The sequence below is a fragment of the Crotalus tigris genome, unplaced genomic scaffold, assembly GCF_016545835.1.
Source record: "Crotalus tigris isolate CLP2741 ecotype Arizona unplaced genomic scaffold, ASM1654583v1 scf7180000018371.15429387391:27106975, whole genome shotgun sequence".
Classification (NCBI taxonomy): Eukaryota; Metazoa; Chordata; class Lepidosauria; order Squamata; family Viperidae; genus Crotalus; species Crotalus tigris.
This window is the reverse complement of record NW_024096970.1, coordinates 10944535-10962558: the sequence shown is the minus strand read 5'-3', so window position 1 is coordinate 10962558 and position 18024 is coordinate 10944535. Positions and strand designations below refer to the sequence as shown.

General features: G+C 34.3%; 1 protein-coding gene across 4 annotated transcripts in view; it reads left to right on the top strand.

The window, feature by feature from the left end:
- The window catches only part of RB1CC1 (RB1 inducible coiled-coil 1), a 58374-nt gene that overhangs the window by 28735 nt on the left and 11615 nt on the right, over window positions 1-18024 (top strand). For all 4 annotated transcript variants that reach the window (XM_039351370.1, XM_039351369.1, XM_039351368.1 and 1 more), the window contains 6 exons: window positions 225-411; window positions 534-615; window positions 3789-3850; window positions 5865-5968; window positions 8001-8127; window positions 11408-13323. In XM_039351370.1, coding sequence (XP_039207304.1) covers window positions 225-411; window positions 534-615; window positions 3789-3850; window positions 5865-5968; window positions 8001-8127; window positions 11408-13323 — 2478 coding nt within the window. The remainder of the gene's footprint in view (window positions 1-224; window positions 412-533; window positions 616-3788; window positions 3851-5864; window positions 5969-8000; window positions 8128-11407; window positions 13324-18024) is intronic.

The following is an 18024-nucleotide window of genomic DNA, read 5'->3' as shown; positions in this document are numbered from 1 at the left end:
AGAAGAGACAGTTCTTTTGAGTGGCTACAGGCTGGTCAGTACTTCTTAATCCAATTTGCCTCACAGATTTGTTGTTGTGGAAAAAAATAGTTTTGGGAATATGAAACCTGTCTTCATGAGCCCCTTGAGTAAAGATAAGGTATATATTTAACAAATACCTATTCAGTAGAGAATTTTTCTTTCAATCACCAGTCCAAATTCACCTATTTTCACCTATTCTGTAGGTGGTGCTGCTTCGTCATGCTTCATGCTGACCAAGATGGAGAGAAACTACAAGCATTGCTTCGCCTTGTAACAGAGCTGCTAGAAAGAGTGAAAATTGTAGAAAAGCTCAGTAATGTCCCACAGATGTACTGTTTGGCAGTTGTTGAAGTTGTAAGAAGAAAAATGTTTGTGAAACACTACAGAGAGGTAAGTAACTTGAGTAAATAATTTAAACCTAAAATATTTTATAAATTTGTGTCTAATATCTTTTGCTTTATAGAGAAAATGTGTTTGTACATTTGTGTTTAATTATTATTATTTTTTTATAGTGGGCTGGTGCATTAGTAAAAGATGGTAAACATCTTTATGATGCAGAAAAAGCCAAAAGGGAATCTTTTGGAAAATTATTTAGTAAGTATTGTAATTTTTTCTCTCCTCTCAAGCTAAAATGGCACAAACATCATTATAACATTAGAAGAAATGTGTATCTTGAATAAATTAGTGTTGATTTTTATATTATACCCAATTATGTGCAGCATAATTATAACATATGATGATTTTTGTAAGATTTGAAGCTGCCAAGGTGGGAATTAGCGGTATCCTGCCAGACAGAACTATTATGTAAACCTTGAACAAATGCAAGGCTGGAAAAGATTGAGCAAGACTCCATTGACGTGGAACAGGTCAGGGAAAAAAATTAGAATTTAAACCCTATTGACAATGGATCCTGGAGACAAACATACATACACCTTCATTTTTATGTTTGAAAGTAACAGATCTTTTGAATATGTATGTTTTCTGGTCTGCTGAATATTATGCTGACTCAATGAAGCTCTGACTTTTAACAGCAGTATTCCTGAAGAGTAAAGATTATTCTATGTTTGATGTGAAGTCTAACAGTTTTATTGAATCAATGTTATGTCATGACTCACCCAAACTAAGTGTGTATGTACAAGTCACAATTATTCATAAGCCTGGCCTCGGTCATGCAGTCACATTATTGACAAAAGGTGTTGGGAGTGTTTGCATGTGAGAGAGAAAAAGGTAAAGGGCAGCCATTTCTCCTCATCATCTGACTATCCTGTGCTACATTGTCCTGGGCACTTTCTTCTAGTCTAACCTCTTATTTCAGGACTGTGCTAGAAAATGAAGCTGGGATCATGAATAGTATTCTCTTCACTTTTCTCCTATTAAAGGTGTGTGATCCATTAAGAGAGAGGATACTGAAAGTGAATAAGACATGATATATAGAAATGGTGCTAGTGAGAATGAATTATATTCTTCAGTCATGCAGTATATTTTTGTGGTGATGGATGATGAGTTGTACCTGAAATGTGCTGGGAAGAATTTGTTCTGCAATTCTGGCCCCAATCCATTAGAAAAAGAGAGTTCAGAAAAGACTGAAATTGCAACATTGGGCACTGGGTATGGAACAATACTAATAACACAGGATATAGAAGCACCTTAATAATGATAATACAAACACCAAGAAGAATAGGCCAGATTATATGGCTTACATGGTTTCTAAGGTGTCATAAAAGTGCTCAGAATGTGGAGACAGATAAAGACAACCACAAGTTTTAATGCGGAAGAGCAAGTATGATTTAGTAGACATGGATAACTGGAATAGGGTATAACTTATTTAAAAAGAAGTAGGCTAGTTAAAAGTGAGGGGGGGAGAAGAGCATTGGGGGAAGCACACATCTGGAAAAGCAGAAATATGAACATGAAGATTTGGTCAGTGAGGTTAAAAAAACCATTGATATTATGAGGATATGCATGTCAGGCAGATCTGGATAATTTTAGAACTTTTTAGAGAGGAGCAACATGATGATGGTAGATCTCAGCTACTGTGGATACCCTTTTAAAAGCCAACTTGACTGAATGCAACTCCCATTTCTTCTGTGGTCTTATTATTTCATTTTCCAAAAACTTGATGAGATGATGGATTGTCTGGCCTAGATCTGGTCCTAAACAATAAGAAAGAACTGGTGGGAGAAATAAAAGCTGCTTTATTTTATAATTCTGTGACTTAGCTTGCACAGTTTGTCTCATTTCTCCTGCGTATTATTTTAGTGCTGTAGTGAAAATTATAGTGTTGTGTAGCAAATCAGGTAAATAATTAGAATTGTGGTTAGAGTTAAGACTAGAACTTAGCTTTTTAACTAAGCAGGCATATTTGTTAAATGCTTTACTTTTTTCTTTCTTCAAATATCTTTATATTTTGAAATAAAAGAATATAATACTTATGAGAAGGCTGTGATAAATGGAAAATATGTTTTGTTTCAATCCTGAAACAAACATATTGTGACTTAGAAATTTGCCCAAATTGAAACCAGGAACATTTTGGTTGTTCCAAGTTTTGGCTAAGATAAATTCCAGAGGAGTCACACGGGGCAATTTAGGGCAAGGCTGAAATGTCATCTCTCCTTCACGTGGCCTGTGTAGTGATCTGCCCACAGATTTTCCCAGTGCCTTTTTTTCTCTATCTACCCTTAACTATCACTACCCTTTAAGTATCATATAGCAATAGGAGGAGGGGCAGGAAGTCTGGTTGTATTTGTTATATTTGAATGGAAGGTCAGTGGCCTGCTCATCACCCCAGTCTTTCTGGTGTTTTCCTTTCTCCACCACCTTTAGCAAACTTATGCCACTGTCCTTGAGTTCTAGTGTAGCATATCCACCTGCCCTGCTTGCCATTTCTTATCTCCTCTATGCTTTTGTTTACCTATTTCCCCTTAGCCACTATCACCCTAGCTTTTCCCCTTCTCTTCCCATCTTAAAATACTTCTGCCTAAAATGTGTGTTTCAATTCCAGGCCCAGGCAAAATATCTCTATAATCAAAATGATTTTTTTTTTAAAAAAGGAAGGAGATCTCTTGGTTAAATAAAGAAATATTAGTGTTTGTTAAGCATTAAAAGGGAGCACTTCACAAAGTGCTGAAGCATAAGGAAAACATCTCTTAAATCAGGCATGTCAAACTCACAACGTCATATGACGTCGCATGACGTATTGCAACTTTTCCCCCATTGCCGGCAATGGGGTGGGCACAGTTTCGGAGTGACATATCCAGCCTGCGGGCCGGCAGTTTGATATGCCTATCTTAAAAGTATTAAAGCAGCCATTTTCTCTACAAGTCTTGGGATAGCTGATTAGATAGCTTTCCTAATTGTCTGCATGGATGTGTCTCTCCCAGCCACTTCATTTGTCTGGCAATCCCACCTGCATTGTCATTCTGACAAAGCTTTGACCAACAATTACACCAGAGGTTTAATACTTTGATTAATGCTTTAATACTTAAAGAGGGATGTTTCCTTTGTACTATTAATAAAATGTCTCTTCTGCCAGCTTTATTATACAAATATTCATATGCTTTTGTATTGAAAATATTTTGATCTTTCTGCTTCCATTTTTGCCTTTTGAGGCCTTCACACTTTTTCTTGAAAAGTTGTTCAACTTCAGTCTTGAAATTTGAGCAAAGTGAATACTTACTTTCCCTAGAAATAGTTAATATAGTGTTCTTTCATATTAACAGATTGTCTTATACGTGAATAAAAAGAGCAACCTTTATTTCTTTGAATAGGGAAATCTTTCTTAAGAAATCGTTTGTTCAGGGGCCTTGATGCCTGGCCACCATCCTTTTGTGTGAGTATTTTATCTTTTTTTTAAAATGAAAAAATATAGTTCTTTTCTAAGAGTTTTAAATAAATAGCCTCCTGGGAAGAAGCCTATAGGTACATACAGTATTGGCAAACTTGTAAGTAAGAAATATATAAGCTTTTAATACAATAATCTCTTGTTGCATTTCTTTTATTAATAATATAGATTGCTGTAAAATATTTTAAAATATTAATTGGTATTATGTTCATTTGTACTGTATATGGTTTTAAATAACTATGAATAGCTAATTCATATTTATGGTAGTTTTGACTAATTTTCTGCAATAAGTAACAAAATCTTATACTGTGAAAACTGAATAGAAAAGATATAAAACTTGATTATCACTTTTTAAAATATGTGATCAACGTTTACATGTTGATGACCCTTCACATGATGAGAGGGAAGACTAATAACTTAAATAACTGAGCTTAAACAAATACCATAGAAATGGGATAGGATTGTTCCTCTCTCCTTTTCCCCTTGCTGGCAGATGGTCAACAGGGACACTTTTAGATCTCCCTGTTAAGACTGATCAAATTTCTGAATTAATCTCATTTATGTTAGAACTCTCTGGGGCTTTTTGTAGCTTTCTATAGTACACATCTCTGTGAGATGGTACTACATATTTGGATAATATATTTATTACAAGAGGTAAACAACCTGCTACTATTCATATTCATTTGCTTGGATACTCTTACAAAATTTAGAACTGTGTTACTTATTTTCACTGACCTATCTACAGTAACTTAAATATATTTCCTATATAATTACAGTAATTCAGATCCTAAGAGAATATAAAGTCAGATTTATTTTCCTTTGATGTGGACTATTTTGAATTATATGGTATTTAGCAGTAAAGAATTCCAAGGATGCTTTTTCACAAGGCAACTGGGCTTTCTTTCTTTTTCTTAGAAGATGTTTTGCTTCTCATCCAAGAAGCTTCTTCAGCTCTGACTGGATGGTGGGGAATGGAAAGATTTATACTACTGCAGACAGCTGTTCGTTTGCATTTTTTTAGCGAGTTATTTATGTCTTCAGGGTCACCTGAGTAGTGCAGATGGGTGTGGAGCCTTCTTGGAACTGTTGAAAGGACTGTGTTGTAGACTGGGGATAGATGATGTCAGATCCCTCCCCTCTGTTGAGAGAAGGCTTTCAGTTTTGACATAGATGGCCACTTCGACTCCTCTTTCAAACCAACGGTCCTCTCTGTCCAAAATGTGGACTTACAGCTTTAATAACTTGTTAAAAGAATGCAAATGAACAGCTGTCTGCAGGAGTATAAATCTTTCCATTCCCCACTATCCAGTCAGAGCTGAAGAAGCTTCTTGGATGAGAAGTGAAACATCTTCAAAGAAAAGCAAGAAAGTCCAGTTGCATCATGAAAAAGCATTTTTGGGATAACTATGACCTGGATGACTAAGAATCACCATAGACATTTAGCAGTAAAGAACTGTTACTGTCCATCAGTTATATAATCAATTGCATCATTTTTAATAGCAACAGGTTTAATAACCACATATCTGATAGTGCTTTCTACATTTAATATAATGTAAAATGTAGTCAATTCTATAATCTCTGTATTAATATTCATTTTCCAAAATATTTTGTATAATACTTCTCCATTAATAGTATCTGTGAATGGCATTTCTAATCTGCTTTATCACAAATAAGATAATACCAAAAGACTTGTTTGCTCAATAGGACACCACTCTCTCTCTTAAAGCTTCATGAATGTCTCATATTATGTCTGGTAGTTCCTCCAATCCTCCAGAGCAGACTGGAGTATTGAAGAGAGAATTGTTTCCAGATGGAATGATATCCATTCATGACTATGAGAATGGAATTATTGATAAAATCCATTTTTAAAAAATGATCTTTCAGATTAAAACTCTAAATTAGAACAACGTATACACGCAGCTATTGAGCAGCTGTTTACAGATTTTGTGTGTTTCAATGTTTGCCTATTTTAATCATGTATACATTTCTTTTTTATTTATAGACTCGAAAACCTCGCAGATTTGATGGTGAACTTCCTGATATTTCATTATCAGATTTGCAGTTTCTTCAATCCTTTTGTCCTTCAGAAGTACAACCATTACTCAGGTAAGGTATTATTTTAATTAGCTGAAATAAAAAACTTCTGCAGTAGATAGCCATTAAGAAATACAATTGGAGATAATAATAGAGAAAAACAAGTTTTTTCCCCTCCCTTTCTGGTTCATGAATACGCTGCTAACCAAAAAGATACAGATTTCCATACTCTCTATAAATATTAAAACACTATTTATGTAGCATATTTATAATCAGATTAAAATGTCTGCATATCAGATTTGTGAATTGGGACTAATTTCAAAAGAGAAAAAAATCCATGTAAGAAATTCTGAGCAATAAATATAAGAGAGAAACATTACTGTATTCTTGTTTTGTTATTTACATAGATTTATATTCTACAGCCATTTACATGTAGGCTAAATATTTCATCAATAATATTTTTGAATACACAGCCACAGTAAATTTAATTAAACACACTCACACACACACACACAAATGTAAAAAAAAAAACAAGAAAAAAGTGAAGGAAAAGTAAAGGTCCATTAGCAGGTGAAAGTGGCAAGAAGGTGAAAAGCAACAGGGAGAAAGCAGAACTATTTAACTCATTTTTTGCATCTGTCTTTACACAAAGGGAAAAAAACAGACCAACCAATCAAAAATAGTGCCATAAAAAAACAGAATAGAAACACAAATTAAGATAGGCAAGAAAATGGTAAGTGAGCGCCTGTCTAGCCTAGATGAGTTCAAATCACCAGGACCAGATGGATTACACTCCAAGGTTCTCAAGGAACTGGCAGATGTGATCTCAGAACCACTGAACTATATTTTTCAAAGATCCTGGAGCACTGGGAAACTACGAGAGGACTTGAAAAGAGCTGATGTAGTTCCCATCTTAAAAAAAGGGGAAAAAAATGGATCCAGGAAATCACAGACCTATCAGCCTGACCTCAATACCTGGGAAGATTCTGGAAAAAATAATCAAGCAATGAATCAGCGAACACCTACAGGCAAACAAAGTTATTACTAAAAGCCAACATAGGTTTGTCAAAAACAGATCATGCCAGACAAATCTTATTGCATTCTTTGACCAAGTGACAAAATTAGTGGATCAGAGGAAGGCTGTGGATATAATTTACTTGAACTTCAGTAAGGCATTTGATAAAGTAGATCACAACTTACTAATCAATAAGGTAGAAAAATGTGGGTTAGACAGCATCACCACCAGATGGATTCATAGCTGGCTGACTGGCCGTACTCAGCGTGTGGTCCTCAAAGGAACTGCATCTACATGGAGGGAAGTGTGTAGTGGGATGCCCCAGGGCTCTGTTCTGGACCCAGTGCTCTTCAACATCTTCATCAACAATTTGGATGAGGGGATAGATGGGGAAATCATCAAATTTGCAGATGACACCAAGCTGGCAGGAATAGCCAACACTCCAGAATACAGGCTTAAGATACAGGAGGATCTGGACAGACTTGAACATTGAGCGCTATCTAACAAAATGAAATTCAATGGTGAAAATGTAAGGTTCTACATTTAGGCAAGAAAAACCAAATATACAGGCATAGTGTAGGGGGTACCTTGCTCAATAGTAGTAACTATGAGAGGGATCTCCGAGTCCTAGTGGACAATCACTTAAATATGAGCCAGCAGTGTACTGCAGCTGCCAAAAAAGCCAACACAGTGCTGGGCTACATTAACAGAGGGATAGAATCAAGATCACATGAAGTATTAACTTAACATTTAAAGAATACCACCTTTTGGACTAATTTCAGATTCTTTTCTGATTAAACTTAACAAAAGGTGTTTTCAAAGTATAAATAGAGAAATAGAATAGTTTGTTTGCTGAAGTTTTCCAGCATTTTATTATACAATCTATTCTATGACCTGGTTTAGCTAAGCTTGGAATTCAGGATTTAACAGTGGCATCAAAATGAATGGTAGAGTCAAATAAGAAATGATATCCTTAAATTGTAATAATCAAGGCAGAAGCCTTGCAATTAATTGTTCTACAATGTGATTGTAATATAATTTATTATTTGATAAGCATAATCAATTTAAATTCTTTATTGTACTTTTAAGGGTACCCATACTTTGTGATTTTGAACCTCTCCACCAGCATGTACTTGCTTTACATAACCTTGTCAAAGCAGCACAAAGTTTGGATGAAATGTCCCAGACCATTACGGATTTGCTGAATGAACAAAAGGTATAACTGAGTGATATATGTGATTTTGTGAAAGAGCAAAACATCAGACCTTTGTGGTATTTAATTCTACAATAAAATCATTAAAGTTTGAATTGAATCCAATGCATTGTTCAAAGGGTATTGCTCAAAGGACACTCTCTATCCCCTATTTATTATCCCCGCTCCCTTTATTGTTTCTATAAATAACTCAAAGCAGGAAATATATCTAATATTCCTTCCTCCTATTATTTCCTCCAAAACAACTACTGTGTATGGTGAGTTGGGCTGAGAAAAAGCAACTGGCCTAAAGTCACTCAGCCCACTTTCATGCCGGGATTAGACGGGATTAGAAATCACAGCCACTGGCTTCTGAATTCTTGACTGGCAAGTCCTGAAAAGAAAAGATGTGGAAAATCAGGTTCAGTAGTCCATGTCAGCTCAGCACCACTCTTGATGGCTTGGGAATGTCCCTCTGTAGATATCCTGTGTTCATTCCATAGAGCCATGAAGAGGCAGATAGTCCTTGATTTAAAGCCATTGATTTAACAATGGTACAAAGCTATAACTGCCTCAAAAAAAGTGATTTATGACCTGTCCTCAAAGTTGTGAACATTGCATCATCCTTGCAATCACATGGTCATAATTCAGGACTTGGCAACAGGCACACATTTATTATTGGTTGAAGCTTTTTGCAGGCATGTGATTGCAATTTGCAGCCTTTCCAGCCAGTTTCTAACAAGGAACATCAAGTGGGGAAGCCAAAGTCGTTTAATAATAATTTGTTTAATGACCACAGTAGAAATGAGCATACAATTGGGTTTGGTCATGTAATGACTGCTTTGCAACTATTATGATTTATGATGGAAATTCCAGTCAAAGTTGTGGTTGTAAATCAAGGACTAGCTATATTTATAAGAAAACTATAGCATCTAGACTTTTTCTTTACATCTGTCTCCCACAGTATAAAAAGTTTGTTTGGGAATGTTGGTCTCTCCAGAACAGTTCTATACTGGAATATGTAATGTGGTGTACAATTAACCAATGGAAGGATATAATATTATGACTGGCACTCACTTGCACACTACTGCTCCGCATAATGAAAATACAGATTTCGAAAGACTCTTTTAAAAATGGTGTTGATAATTAATATTTCTTCCATTCAGAATTCAGAAGGAAAAAGAGTGTTCAGACTGCTCTAGATTGTTCAAGTAATGCCTCATGGTAAATCCTTAAATCGATTACATCTTTTTTTGAGATTATGTGGCTGCTCTAACAACTCTCCCACAATTATTTATGGGATTTTGAGTTTTATTTGTTCCAACAGAAGAAAAATTAATGAGTTAGAACAAACCACAGTTAATACAACTGAATTCCTATTAAAGCAATCCTGGTAAACTGCCATCCTTCATCTTAGGCCAAAAGCATAATGCAATAAAATATCTTTTTTACCCTGCTTATGAAAAGCTAGCCTCATAGAGAGGATAATGCATTAGTCCAACTGGTTGTTGATTAAGATGTCAGTTACTGTTGCTGGGGAATCCTGGTTCAAGTGGGGCCCTAATTGGTACACCAAATAGAGATAAATGAAATCCTCACCACAGTTTCTATATGGTGTTTACAAAGGAGCTATAAGTCTCCAGCACCTTCAAATAATGTACCAATCCCTTCTGGGGAATGTAGTCATTTCAGAATAAGTACTGTGATTGTTAGGATGCCATAATTTGGGATATATATATAATCTTTAATAATGGAGGTTCATATACATCCACGGGTCGTGTGTTTAATTGTAGCTAAGGGGTTATTTTTAGAGAAAAGCACAATTCCCTTTATAATTTGTGGTACTTAAATTATTCAATTGTGGCCTTCCAGATGTTGTTGACTGCATTTCCCATTATTATTTGCATGCTAGACTTGACGTACATTGGAATTTAGTAAGATCTGGATGTCATATTGACATCCCAGTTTAAAATGTTAGAACAGTTTCCAGAACAATTTTATTACATTACTTAAAGTGATGTGTTTGTATACTAGTAGATTCATGTGTACCTGCGTTAACGTACATAAATGTAAGATTTTCAGGATAATGAGATTCCTTGGAAAAGTTTGCCTCAGCAGTCTTAAACTCTTTCAGGGATTCTTGCATTTCTGTTTCTATTTTTAAGAAGACTCTTTCCTGGTCATTTCTGTAATTGTGAATTGGAAAGTATCAGATCATCCTCTAGTTTTTATTCCAAACTGGATTTTTTAACTACAAATTTAGAAAAGCACAGCAGCTTAGGATTTTATTAGAATTGGCATATGGATAGATGTAATTAGTTTTATTTATTTATTTGTTCAATTTCTATAGCCACCCATCTCAAGCAATGATTGGGAAGCTTATAGTTCAAAAACTATACTATAATTAAAACAATAAATGTATTTTAAAACAATACAAAAAATTTTGGGGGGGGGAAATCCAACAAATAAATATATATAGCAACCAAGATACTTGGCCAGTTAATAATAGAGCCAGGAAACAGGGCTCTTGATGCATTTAGCACCCAGGCTTGGGAATATACTCAGGTTTTTAGAGCCTACAAAAGGCTAACAGCTTTATGGGTATAATACTTGAATTTGAAAATAGATGCTCAGGTGTATTTATATTTAGCTTTTCCATGTGTTATGTTTTACACCACATAGATATGTATATCCATACTTTCATTGTATGGTGTTGTAATGTGCATTTTGTGCCACAGTAAAATAAAAGGAAATACTGTGTCTGAACTGTTTTTTTTTCCTTCTATATTGTCAATTTATTATATAATCAGTCTAAATAATTACACTATCTCTTATTTGTTTATTGGGCTTTTCTATTAAACATAGTTGATACAGTAACATTTAGTTTGTACTTATAAAAGATTTCACTGATCATTTATATGCTTTCACTTAATAAAATTGTTATCTGATGCAATATAGCTATTATACCTTGGTTTTAAAAAGTCTTTAAGTATAATAAGTGCACTTTCTTTTATAATTTTCTATTAGTTTAACTCTGACTGTTCTGACTTATGATATGTTACCAAATTAGCATTTTCTAGCATACACTTAGATTTCCTCTTTTTTTCTCACAAAAGCTCCTCCTGCTGTTGAGTAGCTGCTTTTAAACTGTTACGAGCTTTTAGGCATGGCCATTTCTCTAAAAGATACAAAAGGCTTAATCAACCCTATAGTATGTGTGGGACTTAGTGTATTTGACTTGGAGACTGTACTGGGAATTGTGATGAAAGAATACTATTTTAACTCTTACTTTTTATTCTTATAGGCTTCCAACAGTCAAGCCTCACCACAATCTATCACTACGCCAAGAATGGAAAATACAACAGGAACAACAATTGCTACCTCTCCTAAAACTCCATCACCTCTCAGTCTTCAGGGTCCTCTTTGCCCTTCTGTGTGTCCTCCAGCTCCTTTAGAAGAATTGTCTCCAGACAGTATTGATGCTCACACATTTGATTTTGAAACAATTGCCCACCCAAACATAGAGCAATCTCTTAAACAAGGATCTTTAGATTTGGACTCATTGGCCGAAAGTCCAGAATCCGATTTTATGTCTGCAGTGAATGAGTTTATAATAGAAGAAAATCCATCATCTCCAAATGTGATAAGTGATCCTCAAAGTCCAGAAATGATGGTAGAGTCCCTCTATTCCTCAGTTATCAATGCAATAGATAGTAGGAGGATGCAAGACCCAAACATATGTGTAAAAGATGGAGTTTTAGAAAATCCTGTTCTAAATGTTTACATGGACAAATGCAGAGATGTTGCCCAAGAATCTCGGTTAAATTTAATGAATATCAAAGAAGACCTTTACCACTTTAGAACATTTGTAAAAAAAGAACAGTGTAACTTTTCTTCTTCTTTAAAATGTACTTCAGTAGAAATAAGGAATATGATAGAGAAAGTCAAACTTTCTCTTGAAAAATCTTTAAAGGATAAGCATCAAAAAGAGCTACAGTCTATAAAAACTGAATATGAAAGTAAAATAAATATTTTAGTTGAAGATAGTGAAGAAAACAAAAAAAACATTGCTAAATTAAATTGTGACTTAAAAGAACTTGAAGAAATTTTACATGACAAAGATAATGAATTTGAAATAGTAAAGAATGAGAAGGAAGCAGTTGTGTTCTTACAAAATGAAAAAGACCAGAAATTGATTGAAGTGGAATGCCAAATGAAGAAGCTGTATCATGAAATTAAGGAACTGACAGAGTCACGTGAAAGAGTATTAGAAAGTTTGAAAAAACTAAACGTTGAAAATGAGGGAAAACTGCAACTTTTGAAAGCAGAATGTCAAACTATGGAGCAAGATCACCTAAAGGAATTGGAATCTAATCTACATGTTAGACATATGCAAGAATTTGAAGAATTAATAGCCAAACACAATGATTGTTTAGAGAAGTTAAAAAAAGAACATCAACACCAACTTGAAAAAATGCAGGAATCTCATGCTGCTGATGTCTATGAAAAAGAACAACAGATTGAGGAATTAAAGATTAAGGTTTCTGAATTATCTGACTGGAGATGTAAGCTCGAAGTTGAACTTGCATTGAAAGAAGCAGAAGCAGATGAAATGAAAGTACTTATTGAAGCAAACAAAACTCAGCAGCAAAGTAATCTCAGAACCCTTGTTAACAAAGAAACTGAAATGCTAAGAAAAGAGACTGATAAATTAAAGCATATAATTCAAGTTAGTAATGATGAATATCAGGTAGGTTTAGCTGATCTGAGGACTTTAATAACAATTGAGAAAGATCACTGCATTTCAGAATTAATTGACAGGCATGAAGGAGAAGCAAATTTGCTTAGAATAGAATTGGATAAAACAACCTCCTTGCATCAGAAAGCACTGGAAGCAGAAAAAAACCTGGAAGAACAAATTAAAGAATTGCAAGGTAAGCTGGAATTAGAAATGAATGCTGTACAGAGACAAAAAGAAGAGCTTTTAGCTTTGTGTGAACAGCAGAAGAAATATGAAGACACCATTGAGAAACTTGTAGAAGAAAAGAAACTATTAATAGCTACCCATGAGCAAGACAGGAAAGAGATGGTACAGAAACTCAGTTGTGAAAAAGAAGATGCAGTACAAAATGCCCTTAAAGAATTTGAATTACAGAGGGATGCTGTTGAAAAAGAACTTTTGGAAAAAATCCAGCAACTTGAGATGCAAGTTAATCAGAGGTATTGTATGAATTAGGGTACCTTCTAATATTTTGAATAATAATGACAACAACAACTCTGAATATATTTTGCATGAGTTGACAGACTATAACATTACAGGAGGATCTCTTCAGTCAATTTGATTGTTTAGTTGCTCAACCAGCCATATATTTTTTCCTCAGATATCATCAGCCTATCTCTTATGCTAACATACAAATCAATTTTTATTTCATGAGTTATATTGAGGAAGTGAGTTATTAGTTATTTTCTCTTAAGTTTTAATACTGAATGACATTTTATTTCAAACCATCCCATGTTAAAAAGTTGCCTTCACAGGAACAATATTTAAAATCTTTCCTTATGATGTGAAATGTTATTTCATAGAAGAGGTATCTTTCAAACAAATGATTTTCTTATACGTAGATTTAACTACTCATGCATATTATTTGCTTTTTTTTCAGAAATGTAAAGGTCAGATTTATTTTGTGGGTCAAGCTTAAATAGATTAACATAAACTAGCATAAGCTTTGGTAAAATTGTACTATCTACTTGAAAATGAACAAAATTGTACAGTTGGACATAATTCAGTACTTGCTATTTTCTAAACAGTTATTTAATCTACATACTGTTAAAACTCTCATGTCTGTAACCTTTACCTGGGCAAAATGGTCATAAGGCAAACATTTCCAGCCAAAGTACCTAAAATGGGCTATCTTACAGAATGCATTTAAAATCCCATGGACTCCCATGTAATTGAAATTTGGCAAATTTTATAAAACATTTTGTCACATAAAATTATCATAAAACATTTTATGATATAATAAACAATGTTATAAAACATTTCCTGTGATCAGTTTCTGAGGTTTGATTGTGCTATACAATTCAAGATGGGCTACTTTCAAGGCCGATACATTTAAATATCTCCTTGTATTTTAAGGAGTTTTCAGTATATTACTACCATTGTTGAAGGCAATGAGAAATCTGGTAAGGAAATATCTATGAAACAATGACCCACTATGTCACAGGTTGTTGTTTAACCTTTTAAAGACAAGTTATGACCTCAGAAAGAGGTGCTGCCCCACATGGTCACATGATCATGATTTGAGTACCTGGCAACGTATTCATGTTTACGACTGATTATCAAATGTACAGAGACCATATGATTGCCATTTGCAATCTTTTCTACCCTTACCCAGGAAGTCAGTAAAAAGCCACCAGGGAAGTTTCCAAGCTGTTACTGCCTGCTGAGAGGACTCCTTGTTTCTGGGACTGGCTGAAAGAATTCCTGCTGGAGGGAATCTCAGTTCTGTATGGAGTTTATATGCCCCCCCTCTGAGATTTTCAACCTGACAAAGGGTTCCCCTCTATTCACTGAAGAGAAATTCTCTGTTGACTGCAGAAATGGAGTTAAAATCCTGAAGCTCTGTTCCTGCACTTCAATGAAGAATGGAAAATCCTTTGTCAAGCTGCAGGCATGGAGCTTCATTTTAGTTCATTCCTACAGCCTGATGACGAATTTCTCTCCCCCCACCACTTGAGGCCCTCCCACACATTCTGGTCCCAAATGTAAATAAAATAGATTATAATTTAAGGAGTTGTAGTTCACACAAGCTCTCCGATTAACCAGTAGATTATTTTATTTATCTTAATCAAAACATAAAGCACAAACCATTCTTGAAAACTTGTCTTGGTTTTACAAGAAATTTAATATTTGAAGAAAAATACAATATTTGCCTTTGTTGTAACAAAAAACTTTAGTTTTTAAAATTATAATAAAATATAGGTGCTCAAAGAATTGATGTAGATTGTATATGGCATTAAGATGAAATATTTTTAGGCAATTCAATTTAGTCATTTTATGTCTGTCCACATTGCGGTTTATACACTTAATAGCCTGAAATTATTGAAATAATGGGAGATGCTAAATACACGAGTAATTAGCTCATAGAATTAATCTGCTATTGATTAGTGATACAAATATGAAAGTATAATTTATTTTTTTCTGTATATTCATATTTGATTGAATATCCAGATCTCTGAATATTTTGTTTTAATAAATACAATATATGTATAATCCTACAGTACATTATTTATTAATATTTAAAGAATAAAAGTATTTTATTCATACTTTCCGAGATTTCATAAACAGCTTGCATGGGGAACGATGCATAGTTAAAATAAAAATTAATTTTGATCAATAGAGGTAATAAATTGCTACATCATAAAAGCAGACAAAAGCATTAACAATTATTCCTTTCAAATCATTTTACCAAATAAAAAAGAGTAATGTTATTTTTTTTCCATATTTTATTTCCAGAGGAAAACACCTGCATTTTCCAATTCTAATGATATGTGTGTGTTTCTCTTTTTATTTGGTGAATTTCAGGTTTAAGAGCAAAAGATTTTATTTAGATATTCTTTATTTTAGAAAAAAAGCAAAAACAGTTTATTGTATATGCAAAGGTGTTTTTTCAAAAGGCAAGTGGACCATGTTTTGTCCCTTCAGGAAGAAGATGAATCTTTTTGGATGAGAAGCAAAACAACTCTTTCCTCAAGGGAAAAAACATAATCCAGTTGCCTTTTGAAAAGACCTCGGTGACTGAGAATCTCTATAGATAGTGTATTGTAGAATTCTGAATTTTCCCAGAGAAATGGCTTTCATTAAGGTTCTTTAACTATATGCAACTGTTGCTGTTATCAAATATTATAAAAATCATTGTTATATATTGAAATTCCTTGTTTTTGTGTAAACAATACAAAATGAATACCATTATTTATTAAAGTTTCCAGTTAACAATTTGTTTTTAATTAAATATTTCTTATTCTTTCTGTGCAAAGTAGAGTCACTAATAGATCCCATGCTTTTCATTCATTCTATCTTTGTCATAATTTAAATTGTTCAGTTCTGATTGTGGCTGATGGATCAGTGGTGGCGAACCTATGGCACGGGTGCCAGAGGCGGCAGTCAGAGCCTTCTCTGTGGGCATGTGCACCGTTGCCCCAGTCCTAGGCCTTCAGCTGGGTTTTATAAAACGTTTTTGCTTTAGGCCTCCGCTGCCGTGTGCAAAAAAAAAAAAGGTTCAATCAGTCAATTTCAACTTCTCGCGGGAAAAAAGAAGATCTTGCAGAGTTGGAATTGATTGATTGAACTTTTTAGTCCCACCCAGTCTGTCTTTACCACTGCAGCCACGCCCACCCAATGGGCCACACCCACCCGGCACTCGATGATGCATAAGTGGGTTTTGGGTTGCAGCTTGGGCACTCAGTCTCTAAAAGGTTCGCCATCATTGATCTAGGTCAGTGGTTCTCAACCTGTGGATCGGGACCCCATTTGGGGTCGAACGACCATTTCACGGGGGTCGCCAAACAAGGCTGTCTGCCATTTTTTTCCCCTTTGGCCACGCCCCTGGCACCCGGTGATGTATAAGTGGTTGGGGGTCACCACAACATGGGGAACTGTATTATGGGGTCGCGGCATTAGAAAGGTTGAGAACCACTGATCTAGGTTCTGAGGTTACAGTCAAGAAGCATGTTAAATGAGTTTATTCACATTGTTCCAGGATTCTCTTTTAAAAATGTACCTTGTTGCAGTTCTTGTAATATCTCAACCACCTTGTGTATCATTTCTGTAAACCTAAAATAATTTCATTCATCTTTGCACTGATGTCTATTTTTCTAAGCAATGTTTTTCAAATATATATTACAAAATAGTTAAAACTGTATGTGTCACTGAAAGATAAAATGAAGATACAGTATTAACTATTTCATCATCTAGAGTTTTACATAATTTCAGACAATGATAATATTTTCACAGCAAAACATACAGTTTTGAAGAAATGTCTAGGGTTTTTTGACAAGTAAAATTTTGGTTTGAAGACAGCTTCTTACAAAAGGTAATACTCAAAGATGACTTATTCTTCCACTTTTTTTCCTGGCTATGTTCAACACATTTAGGATAATATCTAGTATACAAAATTTATCTAAAAATAATACAGCACTGAATTTAAGATATTGTCTCACAAAAGAATGATTACTCGGACAAAAGAAGACGTGTAATGATATAACACCACAGAACATTTGTTCCTTAACTATATTTCTTGCATCTAGATAAAATTAAATAGTTTTTTTTTCAGTAAACTGTAGTACGTTATGTAATTTGTATTAGTGTATTTATTTAGACTATATGTATATCATTTATTTGTAAACTTTCAAAGCAGTTTACAGTTGTTTCTATTTAATTGTAGTTCTGGTGCCCTTTCATGTTTAACATTATTGTAGCATACTAAAGCTATGAAAATCAACTTCGACCCTTGGATATTTCTGTCATGCACATTTGAACTCAGGACTTCAGCAAATGTACATGGAATTATTGTTATAATACCCGAAGTTTGATGAGAGGGCAAAGTTACAAGCCAGGATTTCTAGGAGAAATCTGATTGTTCTCTCTGACGTGGTAGAAATTAGTTATTATTTTTCAGATTGTTATTAAAAGAGGGAAAACAAATATGGCATAATTTCTATGTCCCCCCCCCAGGACAAGGCTGCAAAAATTAGCAGTTAAATGTAGATAGCTAAAGCTCTGGAGCAAAATCCAGTAAGATTGGAGGTCATTGGGTTGGTTGAAACACTTTTTTCACTGTAGTCTATGTATAGTGCTAGCAAATATTAATTAGCTGCAGTGTATAATAACTATATTTTAACTAACAAAAATATACTAAGACA